At 36.3% G+C, this 23064-nt stretch overlaps 2 protein-coding genes across 2 annotated transcripts in view; one reads left to right on the forward strand and one right to left on the reverse strand.

Annotated features, from left to right (window-relative positions):
• Nucleotides 1–423: 423 nt before the first annotated feature.
• On the forward strand, nucleotides 424–10451 carry LOC107040266 (eukaryotic translation initiation factor 3 subunit A). The gene is made up of 4 exons (XM_015260288.1): nucleotides 424–463; nucleotides 536–835; nucleotides 3955–7096; nucleotides 9918–10451. The coding sequence occupies exons 2-4, from the start codon at nucleotides 781–783 to the stop codon at nucleotides 10012–10014; spliced, it is 3294 nt and encodes a 1097-aa protein (XP_015115774.1). The 5' UTR covers nucleotides 424–463; nucleotides 536–780; the 3' UTR covers nucleotides 10015–10451.
• A 3979-nt stretch (nucleotides 10452–14430) lies between these two features.
• Nucleotides 14431–23064, reverse strand: part of LOC107038650 — a 36130-nt gene continuing 27496 nt past the window's right edge. Inside the window, exon 6 of the mRNA XM_015257876.2 lies at nucleotides 14431–15047. Coding sequence (XP_015113362.1) covers nucleotides 14909–15047 — 139 coding nt within the window. The 3' untranslated portion in view covers nucleotides 14431–14908. The remainder of the gene's footprint in view (nucleotides 15048–23064) is intronic.

Below are 23064 nucleotides of genomic sequence, written 5' to 3' on the forward strand. Positions count from 1 at the left end.
ACTAGGCCGTGACCTAGTGACCTGTTTGACCCTTGTGAACCTACTTGCTTTTTTTGTTTAAACTTTATGACCGTTGGAACCTTTTAATTGTACCGCCTGGCGTATAACCCTCGTGATCGTTTGATCTTGACGATTTCCGGCCGATGTTCCTCTCACTTTTGACCCTTGTGACTTTTTAGCTTAGCTTCCTTGTAAAGAGCTTTCTGACACTTTTTGACATTTTTGACGCCCCAGAGGTAAATTACCGGTATTTGACAATGTCACGTCATAAACTTCCATCTGCGAGATATGCCCAACCCTGCAAGCGACTACCGTATTCTAGAGAATTGAGTTTCAGTAGTTGGTGCACTCGATATTCCGCATTTGGGCGTCGTGACCTGAACCCCGCGAGGCGCTACAGTCCATCTGGTAACGTCGGTAGGACAACATTTCCCTAGTAAAAACAATTTTGCCAAATGAAAATGTAAAAAAATAAGAACAATTAGTCCCTCGCAGGTGAAAAAATATTCAATATAATTTTTTTCCTCTTGAATAGGTACTGGCAGCAATAAAAATTGCATTTTCTTCACGATACATATGCAACTTGACTCACATATTACGGGAAGCCATTTTTTCCTTGTGACCGCCTTTCATCCGGTACACGCGGTTATTGTCGCTCGTGCACCCGAGGACATTCCGACGTTAATCACGTTTTTTAATATTCAGTGATACCGGTTAAGTGATTGGAGTCTTCCAGCTTCATTGTTTCATGTGTCAAAGTGTAGTAGCCGGAAAGAATTCATGAAAATGGCGAGATATGGGCAGCGTCCCGAAAACGCCCTGAAACGGGCCAATGGTGAGTCCACTTTTATTTCAACAGTGATATGTCTGCTCCCCTTCATTTTTTAACACATCCCTAATGCAATATGGCCGTTTAGGATGGCAAAATTCACTGACCCATTTTATCATCATGTGTTCCGATTGAGTGGATGAGAGCTAGATAATTCCTTTGAATTGTTTTATGATCTACAATGGTCTTGGGAAAAGCCCAGCAAAACAATTGCATTCCTAACCGTTCGCTCGCGACGATGCGCTGTGACATCTGCCCTTTTCCACCACTTTAGAATAGGACCATTAGCACGAAGAAATTCAATTCATCTGGATATATGCTGCGATTTTTTCACATATCAATCATCATTAGGTTCTTTGATTCTTTGAAATTTTTTTTTCATGTTTTTTCTTAACAATAATTTTTATGTTTGAAAAAATATGGAACGTCAACGTGTCAGTCAACAACGCCAATATTCTAATTCTCATTTTTTCACGAACCCTTTAGCAAAATTTTACTAATCCTCATTTCATTTACTGATTAGGTACGTATAGCGATTTTCTTGCTCGCACATGGAGGTTCATTTAATGAAATATGTTTATATAACCCATATCTTCATATATATGTACAGATATATAGGTGCATGGAGTGACTTATTCGGTCAGTGGGGTGAAATAATGGAGTAAGATGTAGAACGGGACAACGTTCCTGGTCTTGTTGAAGATTGAATTATTGAGACGAGCGATTCCAGAAAAAAATTCCAACAGACATTTTTTTTTAATTTTCTAGTTACAAAAACGGTTTCTTCACATTTTCTCACACAGAAAAAAAGTTTATAGTTTTTCGTAAAAATTTCAGCTCTCCATAATTCTGTTGTGCCGAAATTTAGGAAGCCGAAAATTCTGGAAATAAGGGAAATTTCCATTTATTTTGAGTAGATTTTTCCAAAAAATCTGAGGAAAGTTTTCAATCCCAGTAATTTTTACTTAAATCCAGTATAATTGCACTGAAAATAAGCCAGATTTTGGCGTATTTTAAAGATATCCAAGTATTTTTTACAATTTGGTTCGGATCGCACAATAGATTTAACCATTTTCAAACATCAAAATTGTCAATTAAATTGCGTGAGAAAAATTTGAAAAAAATTATACATAGCGTCATTACAATTCTATTTTGCACAGAATTATTGTTTTTTTTTAACATTCATTGTTTATAAATAAATCATTAAAATTAAAATTGTTTAAACTTTTGGAAACCTCATTTTTTTAGCATGAAATCGATTTCGCGTAAAATTCTGGATATGAATAAATTTGTTACAATTCCAAACAAATGAATTTTATGGTGGAAAATTGATTGTTTATAAATTACTTATAAAAAATGCTCGTAATTTTCAAAAATTGCAACTTCAATTATTTCAGCATCTTCTTCCAAAAGTATAATTTTTTTCAGACTTTAAAAATGTTTTCTGACGGTTCCATATCGAGATTCAAAGCCAGAACTGCAAAGTTGAAATAATAAAATCAGAGTAATATGTCCGGAAACTTAGAGGGTTAAGGGGTGATTAAATGAAAGCTCTAACTTTCGACTACAAAAGTAGAAAAGCATTTCATTGGAGAAAAAATAGTCAAAGTACGTGAATATCCTTACTCCGTCAGTAGGGGCGCTCTTTTTAGTATCTCACTCACAGTGCAGAGAGGACCTTTAGGTTGACTAGCGTTGCGTGAGCGAAATGCTCATAGCTCGCTTACTATCGAGCTGAGGATAGATAATCTCGTTTCTAGAATTCAGAATTTTGGGTTTCTTAAATAAGCACCTTGAGGTGCTTGGATGAAGAATATTCTTGTTCTTGAATTGATGATTTTTTCTTGTTTAAAATTAATTTACATAGCTTTCGAAAGTTCATAGTTTAAGAACGTAAAGGTTCTTGATTTGAGAATCCAACGATTCTTGATTTTTAACGTTTTTCATTTGAAATGAGTTAATTTTTGGAATCGAATTTTAGGGATTTTTCCAGGGGGCTGGTCATTCCTCAATCGGTTGGCTCAATGATTTCCAGAATGGGATGATTTCCCGTGATTTCTTCAATGACTTAAGTGATTTCTCAATAAGAATTAGAAATCATAATGTCTTTTGATTTTTCGGGATTCCCATTATTTCTAGTAGATTCTGGTGATTTCTGAATGCGAAAAAATCACTCGAAATATCATGATTCGAGTTATCGATGATTTTTAATTATTTCTACAATTATCTGATTTCTTTCTGATTTATACTGATTTCCGATCGTTTCCAGCATTCCTTAGAAATCACTGCCAGAAATGGGAAATAATCGATTTCTAGTGATTTCTGGTGATTTCTCCCTTGATTTCCAGTCGAGTAGTCTAGTGATTTCCAAAGTGACCAGCCCCTCGGGTTTTTCTTTTGAATTTTCTTATTCAAATCAGTGACTTGCCTCTGGAAACTACAAATTTGTTTTCTCTGTACTCTTGAAGCATCAATATCTCTCTATATAATGAACAAATAAGGGGGGGATGTCCAGCGATTCCACCACATCTGTACATGAAATGAAATTTCATGTACAGAATTCCCAAAAAAATTTCAAAGTTCAGCTTTTTTTTTTCATCTGAATTTCGATTCCATATAGGGGGCACTCTCAGCTACAACTTTTAAAAAAATTCCCCCCAATATTCTCAAATATATATGATAGAAAAATGCTGATTACTTTTGGGATTTCTTCTCTTGAATTCAAGGCAATTGAAACGATGAATTTCTATTTTCATATTCGGTCACACCCGCTCGGTCACACGGATGGCGGGGTGAGCGGAGCGAGCAGGGGGCGGAGCCCTGTAGTCCAAAATAAATAATCAATGCAATAGAAAAAAGGCAAAACGGTCGCAGTCGCGTTCACCTCACCATTAGTTTTTGCATAAAAATCTCGCTGTCTAAGACATAGCAAAATTTTTGGAGGAATGTCATTCGTAGTTGTCATTGTATTTCTCTTGCATTTCTACATATTTTAGAACCGATGACGAGGTGAAATTAACTGTAATAGCTTGTCCTCTTCAATACTAAATTTGAAAAATATAAACTTTGACTATTGATTTCAAGTTGACGAATTCGGAAACTAAATAGAATCGTTGTATTTCCAGAATTCATCGAGGTTGGTAAGCCAGCGAGAGCTCTCGATACCCTTCAGGAAGTCTTCCGAAACAAGAAATGGACGTACAGCTGGTCAGAGTCGGTTCTGGAACCGATAATGTTCAAGTACTTGGACCTGTGCGTGGAGCTGAAAAAATCCCACATAGCCAAAGAGGGTCTGTTCCAATACCGAAACATGTTTCAATCAGTGAACGTCGGTAGTTTGGAGAATGTAATTCGCGGATATCTGCGTATGGCAGAGGAAAAGACGAATGCTGCGAGGAAGCAGAGTCAGCAGGCCGTGGTTGACATCGACGACCTGGACAACCTAGCGACCCCAGAGAGTATTTTACTGTCAGCAGTGAGTGGAGAAGATGCTCAAGATCGAAGTGACCGAACGATCTTGACTCCCTGGGTGAAATTCCTCTGGGAGTCTTACTGCCAGTGCCTCGAATTGCTGAGAACAAATGCCCATGTGGAGACCCTGTACCACGACATCGCTCGAATGGCCTTCCAATTCTGCCTCGAGTACAACCGTAAAACTGAATTTCGTAAACTCTGCGAAAAGCTTCGTAAACACTTGGAAGAAATCTGCAAGCTCCCCCAACTGGTTTCCAATGTCTCCATGAACAAAGCTGAGACCCAACAGCTCAACCTCGAGACTCGTCTGATCCAACTGGATTCAGCGATCCAAATGGAACTGTGGCAAGAGGCTTACAAGGCCACTGAGGACATCCACGGCCTGATGAATCTCTCCAAAAAGCTCCCAGTCCCCAAAACAATGGCCAATTACTATCAGAAATTGGCAATGGTCTTTTGGAAAGCTGGCAACTATCTTTTCCACGCAGCAGCACTCTTCAAGCTCTTCCAGCTGTCCAAAGAGATGAAGAAAAATATGTCGCCTGACGAGCAACAGAGGATGGCTAACAGAGTTCTCTTAGCAACGCTCTCAATTCCTCTGCCATCAGCTCATCCTGAATTCGATCGCTTCATCGAGACTGACAAATCTCCTCTGGAGAAAGCCCAGAAATTAGCCATTCTCCTTGGACTTAGCCAGCCTCCAACTCGAGCGTCACTCCTCAGAGACATTGTACGCTTGAATGTGGTCAACCTGGCGTCACCACAACTTCAGGACCTCTACTCCTGGCTGGAGGTGGACTTCCATCCGTTGGAACTGTGCTCACGCGTTCAGTCAGTCATTCAAACCCTCCAAGTCGACGAGACCAGTACACTTGCTCAATACGTCCCGGCGCTTCAGGATGTCACTCTCGTTCGTCTTGTCCATCAAGTGTCCCAAGTTTATCAGACTATACAATTCGCTCGACTCATCGAACTCGCTAAATTCACTACAGCCTTCCACCTGGAGCGTCTCTTAGTCGACTGTGTTCGCTACAACGACATGCAGATTAGGATTGATCATGGAAAGCGTTGTATTCACTTTGGTGTTGATCTGAGTGAGGCACAACGTGAGGACCATCCAGATGGGCCAGTCCTGCAGGCGATGCCATCAGAACAGATCCGTTGTCAATTGGTCAACATGGCGACTGTTCTTCATCGTGCCATCAACGTCATCAACCCCAACAAACGTAAACAGGAACGTGAGAAATTACGTAATGCAATGGTTGCACTCTACCATGAAACGAAGAGCAAAGAGCACCAGAGAATCCTTGAGAGGCAAGTCATCATTGAACAACGTAAGGAATACATTGAGCGTGTCAATACGATTCGCGAGGAGGAAGAGATGCGGCGACAGGAGGAGCTCCATCGTCAGCAATTGATGGCTGAGCAAAAGCGTCTGGAGCAAGAGCGCGAGGAGCGTGAACGAAAACGCCAGCAGAGTGAGATTCAGCAGATCAAGGATCGTCATCTGAAGGAGAAAATGCAGCAAATATCTCAGACGAGTCATGGACAGAAGGTCCTCAAGAAACTCGATGAGGATGAGATTAAAAAACTCGACGCCGAGCAAATTGCTGCTAGAGAAGCTGAAGAGCTTCAGAAAGAGCGTCGTGAAATGCAGCAGAAACTTAAATCACAAGAGAAGAAGGTTGATTACCTGGAGCGTGCCAAGAGAATTGCTGAGATTCCTCTGTTGGAGAAGGCTGTCGAGGAGCAGCAAGAGCTGGCCAAGCAATGCTGGGAACAACAGGAGGAGGAGAGAATCCTCGCTGCTATTGAAGAACGTAATCAAGCCGTTGCAACTCGTGAGCGCATGCTGAAAATGAAAGAAGACGCTGAACTTTTCCTGTCGAAAATTCTTTCAGAACGCAAGAATGCATATCTCGAGAAATTGGCCGAGTTTGAGGTTAAATTCAATGAGGAACGGGCCAAACGCCTCCAGGAGAGGAAGGCCCAGAGGAAAGCTGAGAGGAGAGAGAAGTGGGAGAGGGAGAAGGCTGAAGCTGCCGAACGAAAGTATCAGGAGGAACTTCGCATCAAGCAGGAGGAGGAGAGGAAGCGCATGGAGGAGGAGCGAGCTAAGCGCGAGGAGGAGGACAGAATCAGGCGGGAGGAGGAGGCTGCTAAAGAGGCTGAGAGGTTGGAGAAACTTGCAAAACAGGCTGAAATCATCAGGGCGAAGGAAATGGAAATCGAACGTAAACTGGAGGAAGAAAGACGTAAGCATGTTGAACCTTCGACCTGGAGACGAGGAGACAATACTGATCGCGAACGCTCTGCTCGTCCAGAACGCGTGGGCTTCAAGGACCGCGAACGTGAGAAGCCAACTGAATTGTCTTCCTGGCGGAGTGAGCCCAGAGATGAAGTCAAACCTAGAGATGACAGAGATGACGATCGCAGACGCAGGGAGGACGATCGAGCGCCAAGCAAGTGGGGTGGCTTCAACAAAGATAAGGAGAGAGATTCAAGGTTTGAGAAGGCTCCCATTCGTAATATGGGCTCAACTTGGAGACGTGGTGGAGATGATCGCAGGGATGAGAGACGTGATGGGGATGATAGGCGAAGCGATTTCCGTAAAGATGATAGGCGTGACGATAGGCTAGCAGAGAGAGGCCCACCAAAACGTTCAGACGGACTTCGACGTGGTGGTGATGATGACAGACCCAGATATCAACGCTCCTCTGCATCTACGGAGGGCTCCTGGCGCAATCGAGAGAGTCACGACTCACCACGCGATCCAGCACTCAAGCGTGACGAGTAAGAATCCATTCCATTTCGATAATTCTTCAGATTCGTGGGAAAGTGCTAAAGCGGAACAGAACGAGGCAGAATAGGTCTTTTGAAATATGCAACTATTTTGATACGGTGCGACTAGAGATGCAAAATGACCGTCATTTTTGAAAAAATAGTGGTCATTTTGCATCTCTAGTCACACCTTATCAAAATAGTCAGAAATTAAGGTCATGTGACGCACAAATTTTCTAACTAAAAATGATGATCACAAATAATTTGCAAGCAAATTGTTGTTCAAACTATCGATATGGGCTGTTCCGCCAAATATCGTACGAGATTTGGCCTCAAAATTTTCGATAATTTTTTTTTGGTTCTTCTCAATACTTATATCTAGAAACGAGGATTTCCCGCCTAGCACAGATCGTGTGGCTTAATTAAAGGCGCTTTGCGTAATTAAGTGGTTTAAACCCGAAATTCTTCGCTCTTATTTACCATATTAAAAAAATGCTGAAAACAAAAATTCAAAACAGATTTGGATCGGGAATTTTCTGAACTTTCAAAAATGCTGGTCATATTGTTCCCTCACTTCAAACTTCATTGTGAAAATTGAAACTTGAAATGTTGATTCGAGCCTGTTCCTCACTTCTCCTAAATCTGATCTTTTTCTTGAAATATTCCGAAAACTTCTGATCGAAATGATCTTTGAAAAATATGTGCTCGTGTGCCGTACAGCCGGAAAAAAAATTAAAATCTTGTAATTACAATTTTCGGTAACTGTTAAGAAAGAGGGCCCCACCACCGATCCGATGGTTAAGTTTTGAGAAAGATCGGTGGTGGGGCCCTCTTTCTTAATATTTACCCAAAGATCGTGAGAAATCAATTTTCGAAAGATTCATTTTTTGGTTTTTATTTCTCTTTCAGCTCTACAGCATATGAGCGCACATTTTTCAGAGATGATTGCAATCGGAAATTTTCTGAATTTTCCGGAAAAAATATCCGATTTAGGGAAGAAAGTGTGGAACCGACTGAAATCAACGTTTGAAACTTTATATTTCGATTTTCACCATGAAGTTGAAGTGGAGCAACAAAATGACTACCATTTTTTTTTAATTCGGAAAATTTCCGATTAAAAACTATATGTTGAATTTTCTTTCTAAACATTTATAAACACGTTAAATAAGAGCGAATTTTGAGTCTAAAACGTTTAATCACGCGGAGCACCTCTAAGCCGCGGCATCTCTGCTAGCCGATAAATCTTTTTTTTCTATACATAAGTATCGAGAATACCAAAAAAAATTGTCGAAAATTTTGAAGTCTCGTACGATATTTGACGGAATGGGACATATAGATGCATAATGACGGTCATAACTAATTTCTAATTGGTGACGGCCATTAATTAAAATAATGTTTCATCCATAGAGATAAAAAATGAGCGTGATTTTCGTTTCACAGTGCACTTTAGGCTGATACGGACTGAATTCAAATAACAATTGATAAAGGAAAAATGAATTTGCATTTATATCGATGAAAATATAAATGAAAAATGACTGTCATATTGTTTTGGCAAATTGTGACGGCCGTCATAAATGCCTCATCACGAGTCCATGTCAAAAGGTCCCCAAGGGGAAGATCCCCCAAAAAAATCCCGCGACAAAAAGATCCCCAAACAAAAAGATCCTCAACAAAAAGATCCTCACCGAAAAGATCCTCTCCAAAAACCCTCAATTTTTCTAATCCTACAGAGATATGTCTACACTAACACATCAACAACCACAAGAAGCAATTCATATTCAGAATATAAACACCTCAGGTAATCGATAATTACGGTGCATGGCTTCGCGAATGTCTCAAATCCCCACTATACAAAATTGAGAATGTAAACAACTAGAATAATCGATCCTTCACATTCGCAACCTCACACACGTCTCAAATTCCCACCAATAACATTACCAATTCCCGAAAGAATCGGGCAAGCCAGCACACTAACCAGTAGCTCGATGTCAACGGGACAGACAACATGCCGTAATTGTTCTTCATGACAATGATTGTTGTTTGTTATGTAATAATATGTAAATACGTGACATTAAAGTGAATAAAACACGACATTATTTATGAAAAGCCGAAAAATATAAATAACAGAAACCACGAACCCACTCCTACGACCTAGAAACATAATTAACAATCATTGGAACCCAAAACGAATTAAAAAGGATCTTATTGCTGCAGGATCTTTTTGTAACGGATCTCATTGCAAAAGGATCTTTTTCCCGGGATCAAAAGGCGAAGGGTCTTTTTTCCGGGATCTATTAACGGGATACCCCTCATCACGTGACCATCATATGACGAGTCATGTGACGCATTTGCATCTCTACTATGTGACATTGCTAATTTCGACACATTTTTTTATACTACGAGATACAAACAAGATCTGACATTTTCTCTGCAAAAGGACCTCATACTCACAATGGAATTCCTCCATCTTTGAAACATTTGATTTTTTGGATTGACGCTTTTTCCACAGCGATTGTAATCATCACACTGTCATTACACGATATACATATTGAATTCTATTAACTTGAAGTTCATCAACCCAAATACACATTGCGCAATCTGAATTCCATATTGTACAATTCGAAATTGTCAATATTCAATTCAATGGGTGCAATTCCACAGGAATATTTTGAGCATGTAGAATTCAAGAAAAACTGAAATCATGCTAAAGCTAAAGTTACCAAATGGTTTAAAATTCATGGATCATGGTTGACCACTTGGCCGTTAAAATATTCCTGCGAATGAAACAGGAAGCTTATTTAAGAACTATAAAAATAATCTTGTCTGTTTCCAGGAGAGACGATCGTGACCGTCGAGATGAGAAACCTAAACGTGAAGAGCGACGAGAGGCGGCGGAGGACGAAGGCTGGTCGCGCGTAGTCAAACGCTAAAAATCTAATAGAATTTGTCTCATTTATTAATATTGAAAAAGGAAAAATAATAAAATTCAGATAATCTTTATGATAATTTGTCTGAGCACTGGGAATATATTCGCTTCGATTTTTCCGGAGTATTCGAATACTATAATCGAAGCTATAAAATCATTTTTTACTGCCAGACTTTTTACCGTTATTAATTGATACAGGAGTGCGAATGTATAGAATTATTTGAATTTTTCTTTTTCCATCTTCATCTCAGTTGTGAGTATTGTTTCAAAAGCAAATTAACCATTCTTATTATGCTTTGTAATAAATGGGATACAGCTGACCGGAAAAATTGAAGTTGAATTAAGGGATTTATGATAATGATGATTATGTATGTGAGCAATGAGGTTCGATATTGCTAGATCGGTATACCTCTATTAATAAAGTTCTCTTATATCTTAAAATTCTGCACTTGGTCACTTCATTTTATCCCTTCTCCACAAAATTTTTATAAATCGCGTTGGCTGTTCCAGATAATCTGTGAGGGAAAATAGATTAGGGATGAGTGTGTACGGACCGTACCAACGACTTTGTGATTTATCATTGAATTAGCATACTTTAACACCGACGTTCAAAAGAGAAACAATCTCCAATAACTTTATAAAATTCAAGCAAATTGCATTCAATACATCACAATTTGTAGAACGAATAATGCCCTTCAAGATGGTACATCAATATTTCGATTGGTTTAACGTAAACAAATCGCAAAATCCAGCCATAGTTGATTTTGACGTACAAGCACGAAAAACCAATTTCTGCCTAACTGTGCCATAACTTAATGAAAAATGATTAGAATGAAATGATTCACGTATCAATTTGAGGTTTATTTAATAGGCTGTCGAATGAGTATAAAACAGAAGGTTCATCAAACAGGAAGAGAGACATTAACGTGAAAACCCGGAAAAGGACCAGTGTCACGATCACGGATTGTTCTATAGGGGATTCAGTATGTACATCGTGTAATAAGAATATGGGAATTACATTTTGTATAGACAGATATGAATGCATAACATTACACATGTTAAGACATGAAGGGCCTCCATTATGTATATTAGCTCATTTTGTTGAGAAAAGTCTGCATTGATATTAGAATATGCCGTTGAGTACAACATAACAGTTTTTCTCAACCATTCTCGTTAACCAAACGATACAATTGGTTCCGTATAATCGGAACCAACATGTAGATTTAATTAAATTAAAGCAAGTTCAAATGATAATTTTTTCAGGTATTTCAATGGCCCGTGATAAAGTGACAGTTTAATTAAGTTTTGTGGCGAAAATGGAAAACGAGAATAATCAATTCTATCCACGATTCAGTTTTTAGACTTAGAAGCTAAAATGTTGATGAACTACAACTTTAAAAATTCTCAAATTGCTAATTTCCAATAAAAATTGAGAAACGGAAGAAAATTTTTTATTTCTAATGATTTTAAAGAAAAACTCAAATTTATTGAAATTTAAAATGAAGTTTCTCAATGCTAAAATTTTAATTTTAATTGAGAATAGGTTACGTGAATTTATGGGAATTTAAATTTAAAGATAAGAGTATTGGAAATTTAGGCGTGTCCTACCGACTGCGCCATGAAATTTTAGCTGTTATGTCCAGAGAAGGATTTTAGCGTCGAATGGACATGTTTTAATTGTCACCTTNGAATGGGTTTCAAAAATTTCAGAATATTAAAAAGATAAGAGTATTGGGAACTCAGGCGTGTCCTACCGACTGCGCCATGAAATTTTAGTTGTTATGTCCAGAGAAGGATTTTAGCGTCGAATGGACATGTTTTAATTGTCACATTAAAATCAAAGCTAAAATTATTGAATTTTATAATTATTGGACGACGCAAAGTTTTATACTCTTACCTTTGTTTAAAATATAAGGAAAAAGGGCTTGATTTAGGGATAGGGCTTAAGTTGAGACAAATTTCTAATCAAGACATTTGGAGTTGTAATGAGAATCAAATTTGAATTTAGATATATTTTGTATAACTGTTTGGTTTACAAAATCATGAGCGTGATTTTACCGAAATCTAGGTAGCTAAAATTCCTATCCCTGGAATTATCTGAAGGATTCAAATTTGAGTTTACAAATTTTGGTACTCACAATTCGGTCTGTTATTTATAAATTATTCGATGTACTTGTAGATCCTTGGGTAAATCCGTAATTTCCTCACCAGCAATTAGTCGCGCTAAAGGCTATTATGGATACTTTCACGGAAACACTTTCTTCTACTCGTTGATATTTTAATGAATTTTTGGCAGTTGAAGTTGAAGATTTTTAAGAGTTTGGTTGAGACTGTCCACAACGCGTTACAATAAACGAATTCCTTATTTGCAAGAAAAGTCACCACTCTCGGTTAAAGAAATTTTATTCCCGGATAATTTCAATTGTTCGTAACTTACTATTAATTCAGTACTATCCTGTGTAGTCGAAGGAAGGATTGAAAAACCGGACCGATTAAATTAACTATTTCCACCAGAATTGTTACTGCTCCGTCGCTGCTTCAAGACTTTAATTTTGGTTTTTCTGACATTTTTATATGAATTTTGGGGTCACTTGTCACATGGGCTCAAACGAGTCCATTTTTAATTGGTGGAAAATGTCGTATGACTTTTCCCACTCTTGATTTTTATGGGGAAGTAGTTCATTCGGTTTTTGGGGTCTTAATTAATCTGTTTGCAATCGTTCCTTCGCGTGCGAATCTTAGTATTGGGTAATTGGGGCATGCTGAGTGTGCCATTTCATCACTTTTGAACTCGATTCCAATGTCTTTGGAATTTTTAATCGAGTTCAAGTGATGAAATGCACTCAATTTAGTTTACAATTGTTGGTTTGGTTCTTAATGATTTCACATAAAATTATTCTAGCCTTAAAGTTTCTCGTACAAAATTTTGGACATTACAGGTGAATATGTAGGGACTTTTTTTAATTCTACTAACAAGATTTTTGTAGAGATTTCATTATGAAAAATTCACCCTGAAGTTGAATTCCTCAAAACCGACTTAGAATTCAACTTGAAATCGAATCAGATTTAATAATATAGCTCTTCGAAAATATCTTGAAGATTTTAAAAGCCACGAAATGTGGGGATTATCCAGGAATGTTCATCTTTTATTTTTACAATCGTAACAATAATAGAGATGTAAGTGACAAAAATTACCAGTAAAATTACCGCCAATGATCACGGTCATGACCGGAAATTACCGCGCCGATAATCTGGCCATATGATAAACAAAAAATGCCTTTTGGCCACAAGCATAAAATGACCGAATAAATTTTGACCATCAATTTCCATTTATGAGCAGTTCCACGCCAAAACGGACACCTAAAAAGTTCGATGTCGCGGATTTTCTTGCTGATTTTTTCCTGGAAAGTTGAGCATTAGACGAACATTTTGAAAAAAAAAGTTGAAAATATGAATAGTTGCGGGAGTTATGATTTTTTGAAATTTCCTTGTATTTTTTTGATGAAATTTTTTTTCTCAGATTATCATTAATATCCGAGCCCAGATTAAAGCTATCAAATTTCTCTTCAACACACTTAAAAAACATGAAAAAATCTTCAAAATGAGACGCCACTCATTCCATTCCCTTCAGGTTTACGGGGTTTATGCCACAAAACGTGTTTTTTTTTCAATCGCGATTATCTCAAAAACCTAATTTTTTAAAAATCTGAAATTTTCATCAAAAATCATCGATTAAATGACGAATATTTTGGCGTCAATTAAAGTCAGTACTTTGCAGTAGTTTGGCAGATATGATTTTTTAAAATAAGCAAACTACTAAAAATGATCAGAAATCGCTGTTAATCCTATTATTTCAAGAATTGATGAATTTTTCAATTGAACATCGACAGAGGATCCTTTATTTTCCCTCCCTAGGTTAGAAATATACTATTCTCAGGTTATCATCATTAAGCACGCGGCTGCGGGTCCTTTATTTTACTTCCCGTGGTTAGAACGTGATTTTCCGTCTCTGCGTAGGCGCAAAGTCAGAGTTCCCTCCCGCTTCGCGGGAGGGAAATGTAACTTTGCGCCCGCCGGGACGGAAAAAAAATTTCATCAAAAAAATATAAGGGAATTTCAAAAAATCATAACTCCCGTAATTATTAATATTTTCGACTTTTTTTTTTCAAAATGTTTGTCTAATGCTCAACTTTCCAAGAAAAAATCAGCAAGAAATTCCGCGACATCGAACTTTTTAGGTGTCCGTTTTGGCGTGGAACTGCTCTTATACAGATGACCCGCAATTTGCGAGTTAGAAAACGGTCAGAAACCGGTCATTTACGTCCGACCTGAGTGAAAGGGAAAATGACGGTCATTCTACATCTATAAACAATGAGTTCCCTATTAATGGAAAAATCAGATAAAAAATCATTTTCTCGTTTTATTTTATTATCAGATAAAAATACAGCTCCAAAAATAATCCTAACATTTACGTAATAATTTAATTATTCTACTGAACGTGATAATGATTGTCTCACATTGGACTTTCTATTTACACGGTCTTACATAGGTTTTCACAAAAGCATTATTTCATCATCTAAGCACAGCAGATTCGCACACTTTATGTATCATATAAGTATTTACTCGATACGAATGGAAGAATGCAGTTACCAGAGAGAAAATTGGGATAATCACATACAACTTGCGGCAAACAATTCATCATTGAAAAAGTCAATTCATGACTAAATTATTCTAATGAAAAGAGTTGTACATATATCGTTAGGCATAAATAGCATCATTTGATGCTTAATTCAACTTGGCAATCGTGTTTGTGGGATTTCCAGACGGAATCACTGCGATTAAAATGGAAATCGTCCTTGAATGGCAAAATTTTGATAATTTTGATAATAAATTGTGGTCTAATAAAGCATTATGGCAGCAGCAGTTTTCTCCTCAAGAGCAGGAATAGGTTCGAGACGATCGTCTTTGGCTCTCCCTGATCCCCAGCCGACTAATGCTATGCTGATGAGGTGAACAACCCCAGCGCTCACGATGAGCCTAAAAACATAAAATACATAATTAAAATTCACATAATTAGTCAATTACCATTCATTACTCCGCAAGTAGTTTTACAGGGTTTTTAGCCAATTTTTTTTCCATCCCATTCCCTACGTGAAGCAGTCCTCAGTCTTATTGCAACTGTCTGTGAGTTTCTTCTGGTGTTGCCTCCAACTAACTTTTTTTACTTCGCATTGTTTTATCTCGGGCGTAACGGAGTCTATATACACAGCGGACAAAGATGAATACAAGGATGCCGGTTGAAAAAAAATACGCAAGAGAGTTCATGCGTTGGGTAGAAAGTTCTCTGTAATCGCGTCCACATTTTTCCGAAATTTAACGTAGCCGTAGCGCAAAAAGAATTGTCTTGCAAATTTCTTGAGGCATTCTCTTTACATTTTGTGTCGTCCATTAGAATTTTACATCATTTTAATGTTTAGTATGGACGTTATTAGGTTCAGGAGTTTATTTTTTTACGGGCTTGGCCATTTTTAAAGATATCCAAGAACTTTAGCCATTTTTTCTCCAGTGAAATGCTTTTCTACTTTTGTAGTCGAACATGAGAGCTTTCGGTTGAGCTCCAGTTGACCCTAAGTTTCCGGACATTTTACAATGACTTTATTATTTAAACTTTGCAGGTTTAAATTTGAATCTCAATATTAAACATTAGAAAACCAAAAATCTGAAAAAAAAATTAGAAAGTTTACTTTTGAAAGAAGATTGATGGAATAATTTGGAAATAGAAATTTTTAAAAATTACGAGCATTTTCTATGAATAATTTATAAACAATCGATTTTCCACCCTAAAAATCATTTGTCCGGAATCGTAACAATTTCATTCATATTCAGAATTTTACCAGACATCGATTTCATTTCAACAACAATTCAGACAACAATTTCAATAATTTATGTATAAACAACGAATGTTGTAAAAAATAATAATTCTGGGCAAAATGTAATTTGCATCATGCTGAATATTCATGATTTTTTTCCAATTTTTCTTACGCAATTTAATTGATACATTTGATGATTGAAAATGATTGAATCTATAGTATGGTCTGTTTTAAACTGTAAAATATACTTGGATATCCTTAAGGGAGAAATATATATCAATAGTGATGTGGTCAATCGGTTTAAGTCGATTTAACTCCTAGTTGAGTTTTTGTTGTATAATATCTTTTTCGATAGTCTTAACTTTTCTTTACAAAAAAGATTTGTAGAAAAATTTTGCTAACTCCGTTAGGATTTGAGATATTCATCGAGAACTGGCGCTAGAATGGAATTGACTTAGACCGTTTGACTACTTCCCTACTGATATGATATAATCGGAAAAACTTTTTTACGAGTCGTTTTTTCGATATTCGAAATGTTAATTAGTGTTTATACTAAAATACGATGTGCCATGCGAACTCAACCACCTTGATTTTTTTATCTTATAAACGTTAATTGCCATGTTCAAAACCAAGCACTATACAAAGCAATGATTTCTGTAAATTTTCAGGAATTAATCTTACCATCAAATAAATTGATTTGAATGAATAAAAAACGATTCTTTTTGTTTTTTCAAGTAGTTGCCGAATAAAAATACGACAATACCGTAGAGGTATTTAATAACACATTGTGCTATTTTTTTATTTTTCAAATTCAATTTTCAGTAAGGGCCAATCGGAAATGAATGGACTTTTATCTCTTCTGAAGGGTGATGAGAATATACAATTTTTCCCCATAATTTTAATATGGTATTCATTAACAACCTTGATGGTTGACTTGGCATAGAATGCCCCATAAATGTTCCGGTACTTTAGTCGGAAAATATATATGTTCATATGACGGTCGTTAGTAAAACAACAACATTTGTAAGACAACACCCTTTAAAACTGTTTCTGTATTATACACCATTCTAGTTCTCAGAAATTGAAGTTTCCCACATAATGTGTTTGAAAAAATTTGGGTCACTAAGGGGATCTCAACGTGAGATTCTACTGTTTCGTTATATTTTTTTAAGATAATATAGCAAAAAAGGCGAGGCACTCAATAATCGCTATTTTTTCGCTAAATTCTGTTTACATTTTTCCTTGTTGTGTCAGAGTAGTTTTAGATTTTTGTAATTATTTTTTACGAAGTTAGATTTTTTTTATATTTTGCACAAGGACATATGTTAATTTTATTTCCAATTTTCTTCTGCAGGAGGGATCTAAACGATTTGAAACTTACTGAATTTTGTTCTAGCATCAAATTAACGCAAGCTAAATTTTTTTATATTTCTGTAACTATCTTTGACGTACTAGAGAAATAACCTTAAGGGGTTTCATCTGTGACAAAAAGCAATTACATTGAATCGAAATTTTTATCGAATATTCATCGTAGTTGTCAGGTAATGTCTGATTTTTTTCGAACTTTTCTACATTTTGTTTACAAACCATGAACGTCGAATTTAAGCATATCCAAGTAGCTTTTACAGTGGGGTAAATTTGAAAAAAAGTCATGAATATTCGGCATCATTTAAATTATATTTTACAACGAATCGTTATTTTTTTTAACATTCGTTGTTTATAAATAAATAATTGAAATTGTTTAAACTTTCGGAGACCTTATTTTCTTAGGCATGAAAGCGATTCCTGGAAAAATTCTGACTATGAATAAATTTGTTACGATTCCAAAAAAATTAGTTTTACGGTGGAAAATTCTTTCTAAATTATTTACAAAAAATGCTCTTAATTTTGCAAATTATTTTCTCAATCTTCCTCCAACAGTGAACTTTCTAATTTTTTTTAGATTTTTACAATGTTTTCTAACGGTTTAATATTGAGATTCAGATCTGCAAAGTTTAAGTACACGCTCGACAAAATTTAATAGAAAAACCTATCGAATTCGTTAGAAAATTCTATTGAATTTCTATTAAACTTTCTATTAGTTTTTGGCTGATTCTATCAACATATTCAATAGAAAACATTCAATAGAAAAAGTCAACAGAATTCGATTTTTCTATATAACTTATTCTTATCAGATATTTTCTATAGAATTTGCCCGACTCAAATTTTCAAAGTTTTTTCATTCTATTTTTTTTCTCACCAAGAAAATCAAACGAAAAAACTTGGAAAATGTGAGCCGAGGAAATTCTATAGAAAATATCTCAATAGAATAAATTATATAGAAAAATTCTATTGACTTCTATTGACTTTTTCTATTGCATATTTTCTATTGAACATTTCAATAAAATCGGCCCAAAACTAATAGAACAGTTCAATAGAAATTCAATAGAATTTTCTAACGAATTCGATAGGCTTTTCTATTAAATTTTTTCGTCCGTGTAATAAAATCATTGTCAAATGTCCAGAGTCTTAGGGTCAATTGAGGGTCAAATGAAAACTGATCTTCGACTACAAAAGTAGAAAAGCATTTCACTGAAAAAAAAAATAGCCACAGCACTTGGATATCCTTAACTTTTCTTATACGTGAGCACTTATTGCAATTTTTCAAATTAGCATGAAACTATATTATCTGCTCGGATGATGACGCGGTTTCGGGCTAAACAAAAAATTCTCCGTAAGAGCCCATGTATAATGTATATGAATTCTATATGAGGTATTCCATGCCAAATGAGTCAACGGTTGACCCTCACCCTCTTGAAAATTGATGGCGATTTTTTCTACGATTGGGGGGCTTGAAAAACTATCTCTCAAATTTTTTAAGATTTTTTCGACAGCCCAGTTCAGAGATATTTTTTTTTTTCAAATTGTTCGTTTTTTTTTACAATAACTCGAGTTCTACTCATCCGATGTCGATTTATTAGGGATCAAAATTTTCCATTTTTCACGACCTATAAGAATGTTTTTTGTACAAATTTTTTCCGATCTCTGGATGCTGGAAATAACGAAAAAAAAAATTGATAAACTTGAATTTGGCTAATTACGTCACGGTTTTGTGACGTATTGGGATCGATCAATACGTCGATTTAGTTAGTAATTATATAAAATAATAATATAATGCTGGACGGTGGGAACGAGAAATATGATTTCTCTTTCCTGTCATCCAGACACTGGTCAGCAATCCCACGGTGTCATTTGGACACCGTGGTAAGCAGTCCCACGGTTTTTCAGGAGTCCAGTTCAGAACGATGAACTGTTTGACTGTTTGAGTCTCTGTCAATGATGACACGAGACAGTGTTGGTGGAGAAAACCGTGAGACTGCTTAACTCAGCGAATTGGGGCTTTGCCAAGTTTTGAGGAGTCCTTCAGAGTCAGAGTACGATCGGGAGCGAAGTGGAGCGGATCTCCAAGCTCATAAGTCTAAGTCCGATCTCTTAATAACGCGTTTACCGAACCTATCAATAACACTGTCGTGTACCGTAGTTAGTAGTTGAGTTAAATATACCATGCTTTTACCAGTTAATCGTGTATTTATCTTCGGTACAATACCTTCCAATTCCCTCATCATTCGCAACTTGAGTGAATCCCACGCGACAGTTAGCCGGTCAACATAGGGTACGACGGCCCTAGGAAAGGAAAGCTTATTTCTATTTGTGACTAGTCCCAGGGACTAGTCACATGTTAGATCACCCAGGATTAATGCGGTGGGTGATCTAACTCAAAACGTCACAGTTGATTATTTTTTTTTTTTAGTAATTCGTATAATCAAAACAAAAATTTTGAGCCGTCATACATGTTGGGTTTCGTCTTAGATCTATTTTATTTTCAATTTTTTATTCTAAAAATTCCGCGAATTCGGTCAAAATAGCCCAAAATGTCATTGGTTGACTTTGATTATAAACAGTATGAAGTTAATTTAAATATATACCTATATATTACATATTTTTTCGATACATAATTAAAATCGTTTTAAGGCGGTTTCACCAAATTTTCGCAATTTTAAAAAGAAAAAATTATTAACAAAATAGATCTTGGATGGAACCCAACATGTATGACGGCTCAAAATTTTCGTTTTCATTGTAAGAATTACTGAAAAAAAAATTAAAATAATCGACCGTGACGTAACTGGTAAAATTCAAGTTTTTCAACTTTTTTTTTCGAAAATTCGTTATTTCGAGCATCTAAAGATTGGAAAAATGAAAATAAAACATTCTTATAGGTGGTGAAAAATGGAAAATTTTGCTCCCTACTAAATCGAAATCGGATGAGTAGAACTCCAGTTATTGTAAAAAAACGAAACAATTTGAAAAAAAATCATATTTCCGAACTGGGCAGTCAAAAAAATTTGAAAAAATTTGAGAGATAGTTTTTCAAGCCCCCTAATCGTAGAAAAAATCGCCACCAATTTTCAAGAGGATGAGGGTTAGCCGTTGACTCATTTGGCATGGAATACCTCATATAGATGTAATTATTTACTTTTTTCGAACGAGACACCTTAAGTCTGATGAAGACTAACCCTTCGTTGGTGAGTAGTTTTTCTTAATTTGACAATACGCTCAATATCATAATTATTATTCTTCATTATTAGAATTGAAAGAAAACATTTTTTGATAGTCCCCTTAAGGATAATAGGGTGAAGAGGAAATGTAGGAGGTGAGGCGGAGGGGTTTCTATTGTTTTCCTGCAGAAAACCAATCGCTGAACAAAAAAATTTTTCCCATTCGGATTCAAAATTTAGGCAATATTAGGGAGTATCTCTGGTCAAAAATTATTTTTGGAGCTAATCAAATTTATTTCTATCTGTTCCATGCATTGAATGGTTTTCATATTGTTCTTTTTAATAAATGAAAAAATATTAATCCATGCGAAAAAGTGGGAACATCGTCGGTAGTTTTTTTTTCACCAGGAGCTGGTACCACTGGCTCGAGGGAGCTCCAATCACAACGCTTCATCGCTCTCTCTCAAGAGACGTTTAAATTGATCGCGCTACCCCCACCCGATCGGGACTTGAGACGTTGCTGCTCGTTTGGGCTGCGTGCGCAGAAATTTCATTTTTCAGTACTTTTTTCGCTATTATTAATAAACAATGCTCCTAGGCGACATCTTTTTCGCTCAAAAAATCATTGATCACATGTTCTAAATGTAGCTAAAGTTTCATGACTTTGGCTGCATTACTTCCTTAGGTTTTGCAGTTTTTTTGTGATTTCCATAAGATCACAGGTTAAATGACCACTTTTTCAAAAATTCATAATAAATTAACCATGCTCCCCAGCAGTCTGAAACTTTGCACACGCCTTTTCCATCATTTAAAGAATACAAAAAAAATGGCTGCTTTTTTTCCAACCCTCCGGGCTCGCCCGATTATCCTTAAATGTGTATTTCAAAAAGAGACATCATGTTTATTATTATTTTCGTAGAACTTTGAAAAAATGTTATCCAAATAATTATCACAAGTGCGGCGGAGCACTCATAGCGCCACGACCGCTGTATTAATGATAGGGGGATAGATAGGAATTTATCATTTCCTCGAAATCCGGAAGATCCCCTCAGAGAAAATCAAAATGCATAACTCATATTATAGAATGTTGTAATGTTGATGGGATATTGATACGGTGGCAGGTCTATTTTCGGGCGTGTCCAAGTGGCCAAACTTTCTCGAAAATTGTCTGTTTCAAAGATGCAATCATGAAATTGATGGAATCAACCTGACATTCTCCAACTCACGCAGTAGAGCAAAGTGATACATGGTAGATAAATTTCCGTTAAACAAATAGAAAGTAACAATTCTTCACATCTATATACGGAAAATATCGCTGAGCATCCAAAACTGGGCCTTCCATGGTCCATTATTGAGGAAATTACACGGAGAAAAAAATTTTTAATATCTGAAAAATATTTTCTTGAGACAAGTAATGTTTCTTCAATTGTTTAATTCTCCCAGGCATCTCAACTCACAAGAGGTGAGAAAGGTCTCATATGCTTCAAAATATTCGTGTACTCAAGCATGATTTTGCCGCAAATGAATTCACTCAAATCGCGTAGAAGAATCGTCAATCTTCAAGTATTTATTATTTTCAGTATTTTTTTGTTATGCAGTTCCAATATTTTGATATGGAATATATTCATGATATAAAGTGTTACGGTAATGATAAATGAGAATTTATGCAAATTCCTTGAACCGCAACCATTCTGAGATTTCAGCCAGTAAAAAAAATTTACTACTCTCAAGTGGTTCTAGGTAAATTCATCCCAAAACAAATTAATCCAACGACAATTTCATCTCAAATATCAAATTCCAATGGAATTTTTCACGGTCACAACAATAATTCAGGGAGAGAAAAATATTAGCTTTATTTTCACAGAAAACGGCACTAAACACAACATCAAAATCAATCAGATCAATCAATCAGAAATCGACGTCAATTGTAAAGCGTGTATCCCAGCAGACATTCTAAAAGTGACTAATTTGAATGCCATGACCAACAAAATTTCATCTCCAAAGGAAATATCGATTGAATAGTGACAACACTAAACGGTCAACACTGCTAATTCGATAAGTCACGCGATTCAGCCAAGCGTATTCTTCATTCAAACAGTAATCATAAATAATCATTAAAAATGGGACGAAACTATCGTGGGATGAATTAACCGGATAGGGTGAACTGCCCATATGCGGAACACTACCCAAGAACGGAACATTTCTCAGATTTTACGAGATTTCTCAAATTTTGGCCAAGCTATCGATTTGATTTTTTTTTCTAAATTAAGTTTATATCCCTCCTTATGACGTCATCACAAATCTGATCGGCTATCGATTACCTCCTGCTGAATATTGGAGAAAAATCCTGGCAGCAGCCAGTTTGCGGCGATTGATAGTTACGCGTGCCATTTGACGGGTTTTTTTTGAAGCGATGTTTTTTAGATTTTAAATCACAAAATGCGGTAAGTTGTGATTGATATTGATATAAAATCCTTCATTCTGCAATATTTCCATATCAATTTCATCTGAAAAATGCTATTGTATTGAATATATGGGGGTTCCGTCTTTAGGGTTAGTTTTCCACGCAATTCCAAACGAACGGAACACTCATACGGGTGGATACCTATGTCAAGTGGGAATACGGTGATACTGTGGAAAGTGTATTGG

The sequence above is a fragment of the Diachasma alloeum genome, unplaced genomic scaffold (assembly GCF_001412515.2).
Source record: "Diachasma alloeum isolate Michigan unplaced genomic scaffold, Dall2.0 Dall_scaffold_00178, whole genome shotgun sequence".
Classification (NCBI taxonomy): domain Eukaryota; kingdom Metazoa; phylum Arthropoda; class Insecta; order Hymenoptera; family Braconidae; genus Diachasma; species Diachasma alloeum.

What these genes read in the sequence shown, in the direction of transcription:
- LOC107040266 (XM_015260288.1), top strand. Translation starts at nt 781, where the DNA reads ATGAAAATGGCGAGATATGGGCAGCGTCCCGAAAACGCCCTGAAACGG. An exon ending in CGCCCTGAAACGGGCCAATG is followed by an intron (nt 836 to 3,954) that starts GTGAGTCCACTT and finishes TTGTATTTCCAG; the next exon opens with AATTCATCGAGGTTGGTAAG. An exon ending in CCAGCACTCAAGCGTGACGA is followed by an intron (nt 7,097 to 9,917) that starts GTAAGAATCCAT and finishes GTCTGTTTCCAG; the next exon opens with GAGAGACGATCGTGACCGTC.